Source organism: Chiloscyllium plagiosum, unplaced genomic scaffold (genome assembly GCF_037043375.1).
Source record: "Chiloscyllium plagiosum isolate Xiang-an unplaced genomic scaffold, Cpla_swu_hap1 HiC_scaffold_20, whole genome shotgun sequence".
In the NCBI taxonomy this organism is placed as follows: domain Eukaryota; kingdom Metazoa; phylum Chordata; class Chondrichthyes; order Orectolobiformes; family Hemiscylliidae; genus Chiloscyllium; species Chiloscyllium plagiosum.
The window spans coordinates 42,264,983-42,274,036 of NW_028270158.1; the positions used below are offsets into that span (position 1 = coordinate 42,264,983).

Below are 9,054 nucleotides of genomic sequence, written 5' to 3' on the forward strand. Positions count from 1 at the left end.
TAAACCACAACTTGTGTCTGAGATGAGTGTGCTATCAACTGAACCAGGCTAACACCAGGTGAGAGTTGAGGAAAAGAAAACCAAATCTGTGATTTCTTACTCTGTGCTGTCCTCAAAAGATATTTTTATACCAAGGATTGTCAGCAATTGAATATCAAATCAGAAGTGATAAGTCTTAAAAGCACATGAAATGACAACCTTTTCTTTTGTTTTAAATATCCTCGTGCCAAAGCCACTGAATTGTTTGCATAACAAAGTAAGGTGCCTGTTAGGTTTATCCTTGTTAATCCTGTCAGGAAAGCAGAACTAAGCTATTGCTGTTACCTTTCCAACAGGTGGTGGCAGCTGCCCTGCATTGTACATCGATGGAAACCTGAACCGTGGCACAACAGGGCACTCCAGTACTTTTGACAATCTTCCTCTGTGTTCAGAAACTTTCCAGATTAGTGTACTGGAAGTTTGGGGCTTTCAGAACATCATGCCTAATTGAGGACATTATTCTGTCTCTAAGATTCTCTTCAATTACACCAATTCGTTTTGGTCAGTTTTGGTGTTGTCCAGTGAACTAGATTCCTTTGAAGTTGGCAGTTCCTGTTTCTGTTAGTACAGTATTATTTTTAACCTTTAACCATCTGGGAGTAGGAAAATTAAACAACCCATGGAGAGGAGGCAGTGACCAAATCTTCATGATTATATCATTTATATGTTTGTGACTTGAATTCCATTAATCATGCACCAGCTATAGCAAATATTTCAGCCATGTATATCTCTCAGAAAGTAAGCTATATTGTCCTGCAAAGTAACTCAGTATTTCTGCTAAACTTTGAAAACTAGTATGCCATTCTAATACTTCTAAATTAAATGTATTAATATGTTTATCATGTTATGATGGGAAATTAGGTTCCCTTGCGGCTCTGCAAACCATTAGATCATAACGCCCAGCTTTGACACACTGATGATCTCAAGTCTATTTCAGTGAAGACAAAATCCAACTCTTATACTTGGAATAATGCTGCTGATTAGAGGGAAGTGACAGACAAAAGAAGATTTATCTATACACAGTGTTAGAAGAAGTGCTTGTTTTAATCTAATTGGTTTAGCACTCTGTACAGACTGATGCACAGCTTCCAGAGACTCTTGTTTGTTTCACATTCGTTCAATATAGATTTATGTTGCTCTTTTTAAGCAAAATGAAATTGATAGAACAGACTGCACGTTTTTCTTTTTAAAGCCTCACACTATCAATTCAGATGTCGACTTTCTGAGGAGGCAAGTAGTTTGACAGGTTTTTACATGCTTCAAACTGAATTCATTCCTTCTCTGCAACAGTTATATCCTCAGCCAGCTTGGTCAACTTCTAAATTCCACAAAGATGTAGAGAGTCCATGTTAAGGGACAATCCATTTTGTATCAGTTTAGCCCAGTTTAGTTCTTGCCCTGGCTGGAGAATGAAGCTAGTACCTCTGGCCTGTGTGGCCAAGCTACTAACTCAGGGAATCTGGCATTGCATATCTTTTAACTTGATTTTTAAAATTCAACATATATAGTGGAATTGCAGAAGTGTACATAACAATGAAGGGTTTCTTTTGCAGTATTCTAAGTATATAACTTTTTAAGTATAAATTATACTCAGTATTAATGCTAAATTCTCAGAAGCAGCTGCTTGTTTGTTTACATACAATAGTGTCAGTGTCTCCTTGATCCTTTAGCTCCATATCTTGACTATGAAAGATCCATGTTAGTTTGGAAATTTGCTGTACCTAACCATGGTGGAGTGAATTGTAATTTGCACCATCAGGTAGGTATGAATTTTTATTGCACATGGGATAATGTTCATGGCACATACGTTCTTTCAACTTAAAGGAGATATTCGGAGTTTTACAGATATTTAAAATATGCCAGTTCAGAGTGAAGTTTACATATATATAAAATATTGCTTTTCCTGTTTTACATTTTAAGAATTCCAATTCATTCCCCACTTCTGCCAATTCTAGAAAAATGAATTGAGATATCAGCTATAACAAATTAGAAGCTAAATATAGCTGACTGTGTACTTACTATTTAAGGACATTGTGCTTGTAGGAAATTCTTCACTAACAGCTTGATTACAATATACTGACTCCTGTAAAATGTTGGATAGAAGAATGTTCTTACATATTTGTGCATTAATATTTACAGTGCAATTTCAGGGCCGCATGTTTCTTTCTTGTTAGTGAGTTATTCATTTGCAGTGCCCAGTGGGGCTGGTTCTTGGATTGTAGGCCATGCAAAACCTCCCCATGGTGCCATCGAGATACCAGAATGCTAAGACAAAAAAAATGGGTGTCCAGTTGCAGTGTGTTGATGAACTTGCTCCTTCAAAACTGGACACAGAAATATTGTTAGATTGAACACAATTCACCAAAGCTCAAACGGTGGTCCACTAATTGACAGTTCAAACTGATTGAACGTAGTCATATGGTCATGAAATGCAATCAGAGTAATAAACAATTGAGGCTTCATTACAGACTGAGTCACGCTTTAATTATGAAGTAACTTTCATCTGATCTAATGAAGAGAGTGACAGCTGGCTGTGGTCATTGCCCTTGAACAGAGAATGTACAGTAATGCAGAAATTGCACTTTCTAGGCACATTGCTTAGCCAGCAGTCTCCAGACTAAGCACTTCCCATCATCAATTTTTTTTTGTTTGAGTGACCAGTTTCATTTTTAGTTATAGAATTTGAAGTTAATGGAGTTTAGATTAAGTTTCAGAACTAACATTTTAGAGACAGTATGAATTGGTGGTATTTTGTGTTGCTCAGTTTTGAGTTGAACTAAGTTAAAATAATTTCAAACTTTATTGCTTAAGTTTCTAAATCTTCAGAGCTATAGTGCAATGTAATTAATCCCTAACTTCGATTAGGGTTCATTTCATTGAAGTGTGCAATACATTTTTTTAATCTTTTGAACCATATCTTCAGAAATTTGATGTAAGGAACTTTAAACCATGCATTATTCTGGGATGTTTGCTATGTAATGGGCCATTGAAACCATGCAGCTGTCAGCAGAGTGTCAGGAGTGAGCACAGAGCATGGTGCCTGGGAGAAATTAGGGACATATGGTTGACTTTTACTATCAAGACACTCTGTTTCAGTGTAACTAATGTGCAGTGTGTCTGTGGGTCAATCTGATTTTAATGCTATTGTGAAAGTAACCTTTAAAGTACATTGTATTACATGTATACATATAATACTGAATTTATATTAATTATATGGAATTCATATAATTTAAGTCAGACAAAACGTATAGTTTTATATGAAGAAATGCTGATAACTTTAGTTGGAAGTGTGCTGTCCCCAATTTTTGCTGGTCTGTTAACTCCTGCTGCACAATCTTTACGCCATATTTTGATACAGTAACGGAAAAGTGACTGCTGCCTGCATTTCTCTTGAACTATTGATCTGTAATGTTCTAAGCTTCATCTGCACTGTGCATGCTTGACTGGTTCAGCTGTTACGGAAGTGCGACAGTAACATCAACAGTGTCAACTACTGATACACGTACCATTCTGTAGCTAATCATATCAATGCAAGGGATCCGAATACATTGTGAAGGTGTGTCATTGTTTATCACCATGAATGGAAAGAATATGATGGTCAACTCTGGGTGGTCTACAGTCCAAGTGCATCTGGCTCAATCTGCAATGACATTACCTGCTGTCCCAGCCAGCCACAAAAACTAAAAGAATCAGCTGAAAATGGATTGTCTGTTTATTTTGAATGAAATGTTTTACTCTCATGCTAACATCAACATATACTTATTCTGTCATTGTATGTTGAACTTTGAAGGTCTCATATCTATTAAACCAGGCCTGGATTTTTGTACTGTTCCCTTAACTTGTTTGATGACTTGTGTTCTGGTTCTTAAGTGCAAGAGCTGTGTACAGCGATGGAGTAAAATTCCTAGTGTATTTTGGTATGTAAAGCACTATAGTGTCATGTGTTTTTTCATGTCATTGCAGCAGTTTTGGAAGCAATCTTGAAAAGTGTCATTAATTTACAAGATGTAATTAAATATGTATCCAGTGTGTCCTGTTTGTATTGCATCTTTTGTGTGTGTGGATGGAATGGCTCTTTAGTTTATAATATTCTGAGTGTTCCACGAATTAGTTGTAGTGGAACACAATTGAAGTCCATTTGGGTGAAGTCCTAAATGAGGACTGGTGCTGGTTTGAAAAAAAACCTAACTCTAGACGCCACCATTTTTATCAGGAGTGAAGATATTGGTTGTATGTGTTTGGGTGGCGAGGAGATGTGGCTGGGGGGAGGGGGTCGGTTGGCAGGGTAGGCAGGATAGGGGCGGAGGTGAGATAGAGCAGGTGATGGAATGAAATGAGGTTGTCATGGGAGGCTTTCAATGGTTTTCTATGGAGGAGTGTGGTGTGACAAATGTAATGTGGTAGTGCAGAGAGGGGCTCTTTTACAGTCTTTCTCTTGTACTCTTCTAGATTCATTGAGATTCTACAGCACCACCCAGTGGACCTTTGTTGTTACAAACCTATCTGTTCTTTACATCATAAACAACAACAGGACTAGGACATTTGGCCTTGTGAACCTGCTGCACCTTTCAAAACTTCAATTCCGTCTTCTCGTGCTATCCCCACAGCCCTTAATTCTCTTAGTCTCTCTGTCTTGAACACACAGAGCATCTACAGGAATTTGGGTACAGAATTCCAAAGATCTGCAGCCTTTTGAATTAAATGGATCATTCTAAATGGATCATCATTTCTGATTGAGATTTCTTGTTCTGGACTTGCAAAACAGGGCCCAATCTACTCTACCTCTCAACATAGATCAAACAAGGTTTCAGCCTTGTCTTCAGCCTTTGCTTGCCTGCACCTTGTAGCCAAAATCTTTCATAGCTGAAGCTATTAGAGTAAATATCCACTGCTCCCTTTATTGGTGTGGCGACTAGACCAGGATGCAGTACTCTTGTGGCCTAACCAGAGCTGTATACAGCTTCAGCATATCTTTTCTGCTTTCATAGTCAATGCTTCTGTTTATGAAGCCCAAGATCCTAAATGTTTTCCTAACTATTTGCTCTGCATGACCTTTTCCCTTGAATTTCTAGGTATCTCTATCCCTGTGATCTTTTTAAAAATTTCATTTATTCTGTATTTATTCTCTTTGTCAAGTGTGTTACCTCATACTTCTTTGCTTTAAATGATGTCTTTCACTAGACTGTCCACTCTGGTCACCTTTCCATGATGTAATTGATTGGTATCAACCTAACTGTTATCCACTCCACCACTTTTTGAAATCAATGGCAAATTTGAAATTTGACTTTATATTCTAATATCCAAGCTATTTTATCTAAATCATAAAAGTAATGGTCCAAGCACTAACCCTTGGGGTACATTTGCTACCTATCCATCTTCAGGCCCTCTATCTCCTCCTATCTTCAAGCCAATTTTGTATCCAATTGGCCAGGTCTTCCTTGTCCCATGTGATCTAACCTTGCTAACCAGTAAACCACATGGAACAAGATGGTTGAGAGTTTCAAATTCCTAGGAGTAAATATCACCAACAATCTATCCTGGTCCATCCACATTGACATTATGGTCAGGAAGGCACACCAATGTTTCTATTTTCTCAGAAGGCTAAAGAAATTAGCGTATCCACACTGACTCTTACCAATTTTTATAGATCTTCCACTCCAGGTGGGAAAAAAATGCCCAACCTATTCAGCCTTTCCCTAAACTCAAACCCTCTACTCCTGGCAACAGCCTTGTAAATCTTTTCTGCACCCTTTCAAATTTAACAACATCCTTCCTATAGAAAGGTAACCAGAATTGTATACAGGATTCCAGAAGTGGCCTCACTAATGTCCTATACAGCCACAACTCCTATACACAATGCATTGACCAACAAAGGCAAGCGTACCAAACACCGCCTCTACTACTGTGTCTATCTGCAACTCCATCTTCAAGGAATGATTAACCTGCACCCATGGTCTCTTTGCTCAAAGAGAAATACTTTTTGGGTTTTGATGTGGGAAATGATAATACGGACCATGACAGGAAAGGGTAGAGAGTTTGAATCTAAAAGTCAACCAATATATAAGACTAGAATTTAGAGTATCCTGTAAAAGGATAAAACTGCAGACTCTTATTCTGAATGTAGGTAGTATTTAAAACCTAGCAGAAGAACTAGAGGCTCAATTCGAATTAGTTGCGGAAAAACTGTTACAAGATAGCATTGGAAGGCGGGAATATAAATAATGAGTGCTTGTCAGAAAAATACTGATTATCATGGTGGATTTTACTCAACATATTGCCTGGAAAAGTTGGGATAATATATCCTAAATAAGGAGCTCATAGAAGGTTTTATGGGATAATGTTTTAGAACAATATGTCTTGGAATCAACAAGAGACCTGGCTGTACTAGACCTGCTATTACAAAAAAAATGCAAAGGAACGGGCACTTTGGCTTCCGAAGCCTGTGCTGACACATGACACCTTTCTAAACTTAAAATCCTTTTGCCTCTATGCAGTTCATACCCCTATATCCCATGCCCATTCCTGTACCTGTTAGGGTGCCTCTTAAATGTTGCTATTGTATGTGTTTCTGTCATCTCCTTTGGCAGCATGTGTAATAGGACTAATGAATGATCTTCAAGTAAAGATGCCCCTTGGTAGCAATAATCATATGTTTGAACTTTACATAGGTTTGAGGGAGAGAGGAGTGAGTTGGAGACTATGAAAAAGGTGCATTATGAAAGCAAAGCTGATTAAAGAATAGATCAATAGAGACGTAGTGGAAGACATTTGATGACCTATTTCAGAATAGATACATTCCAACAATTAAGAAAAGTTCCAAAGGATGCACCCACTGTAGTTCAGTAGAAATTTTAAAGATAGTAGCAAACCAAAAGGAACAGTGCATAATTGTAGTGCAAAGACATAGCAGATCAAAAGATTGGACAGAATATCTAAAAAACAAAATTGAGTATGGAAGGAGCAATTAGAGTGAGCGCCAAAATATAAAAACAAATAGTAAGCATTCCTGTAAGTAGTTAAAGGAGAAACGAATAGAGAAAAGAATAGTCCTGCAGGAAGTGAGACTGTAGAATTGCTGATTGAAAATGAGAAAAAGCAATTAAGTAGGTATTTTGCGTTAGTCATCACAATAGTGGATACAAATAAGTCACCATGATGGTAATAGATCAGAAAATTGAAGGGAGAGAGAAACTCAGTAAATCACAATCAGAGAAGTGGCACTGAGTTGGAACTGCAGGCTGACAAGTGCCTAGATCTTGATGCAGTTCATCCTATGGTCTTAAGCAGCTCGTGGATTTAAAGTTCAACATTCTCCACTCCCCACTCACCCCTCCCCTCAAAAAGAAAATTGAGGGTGTTTCCATTAGATTGGAAGATTGAATAAAGGATTTATATTTTTTTGAAAGGGAGGACAACAAAAATGAAGCTACAGGCCAGTTACCATTTGTCTTAATGGAAATATTAGAAGCTATTAAAATACATCATAGTAAGATACTTTAGGTTAAAGTATTTAATGTGGTTTTCTGAAATCGAAACAATGTTTTACAAATTTATTGGAATTCTCTAAGGAAGTGAAATGTACTGTGGCTAAAGGGAATCCAGTGGATGTATTGTACTGTACTTACGTTATCAAATATCTTCTGCAAATCTATCATATAATGGACCACAGGCTGGGAACAGGTCAGTCACTGGGCCCCTGGTAGGGGGAGGGAGTTGGAGGATCAGTCACTGGGACCCGGGAGGGGTGGAGAGACGGTCAGTCACAGTGCCTCAAGTAGAGCCTAACTCAGGATGTGTGCTGTTTTTGTAGGGTCTTCTCTTCTTTTGTTTTTTTCTCCTGATTATTACTGTCAAACCTGCTGTGCATGGTTTCTCAATCTTAGCCATTTGTCTTGCTGTTTTTTTTAAATTGCCATGTGAATCCTTAGATCACAATTATTTAGTTTCTAGTATTTTGTAAAAGGTGGTGCTTTTCAGACTGAAGGCCTGTGACCAGTGGAGTACCACAAGGATCCGTGCTGGGTCCACTATTTTTCATCACTTACATGAATGATTTGGATGTGAGCATAAGAGGTATAGTTAGTAAGTTTGCAGATGAGACCAAAATTGGAGTTGTAGTGGACAGCGAAGAAGGTTACCACAGATTACAATGGGATCTTGATCAGATGGCCAATGGGCTGAGGAGTGGCAGATGGAGTTTAATTTAGATAAATGTGAGGTGCTGCATTTTGGGAAAGCAAATTCTAACAGCATTTATAGCCTTAATGGTAAGGTCCTAGGGAGTGTAGGTTCAAAAGTCCTTGAAAGTAGAGTCACAGGTAGATAGAATAGCGAAGGAGGTTTTTGGTATGCTTTATTGGTCAGAGTATTGAGTACAGGATTTGGGAAGTCATGTTTGGCTGTACAGGACATTGGTTAGGCCACTCTTGGAATATTGCGTGCAATTCTGGTCTTATCGGAAGGATATTATGAAACTTGAAAGGGTTCAGAAAAGATTTACAAGGATGCTGCCAGGGTTGGAGGATTTGAGCTATAGGGATAGGTTGAATAGGCTGGGGCTGTTTTCCCTGGGGTGACCTTATAGAGGTTTATGAAATCATGAGGGGCAAAGATAGGATAAATAGACATTCTGGGAGAGTCCAGAACTGGAGGGCATAGGCTTAGGGTGAGAGGGGAAAGATATAAAAGAAACCTAAGGGGCAACTTTTTTACACAGAGGGCAATGCGTGTATGGAATAAGCTGCCAAAGGAAGTGGTGGAGGCTGGTACCATTGCAGCATTTAAAAGGAATCTGGATGGGTATATGAATAGGAAGAGTTTGGAAGGATATGGGCCAAGTGCTGGCAAATGGGACTAGATTAGGTTGGGATATCTGATCAGCATGGACATGTTGGATTGAAGGGTTTGTTTCTATGCTGTACTTCTCTATGACTCTACTTTGGAAATTATATCTACTGGCTTCGTGGGGAGCATAGATTGGCTGGCTAACCAGCAGAGCATAGGTATAAATGGGTC

General features: G+C 38.4%; 1 protein-coding gene across 1 annotated transcript in view; it reads left to right on the top strand.

The window, feature by feature from the left end:
* Window positions 1-4,070, top strand: part of tbc1d24 (TBC1 domain family, member 24) — a 44,096-nt gene extending 40,026 nt beyond the window's left edge. The window contains exon 8 of the mRNA XM_043711483.2: window positions 336-4,070. Coding sequence (XP_043567418.1) covers window positions 336-490 — 155 coding nt within the window. The 3' untranslated portion in view covers window positions 491-4,070. The remainder of the gene's footprint in view (window positions 1-335) is intronic.
* The last annotated feature ends 4,984 nt before the right edge of the window (window positions 4,071-9,054 follow it).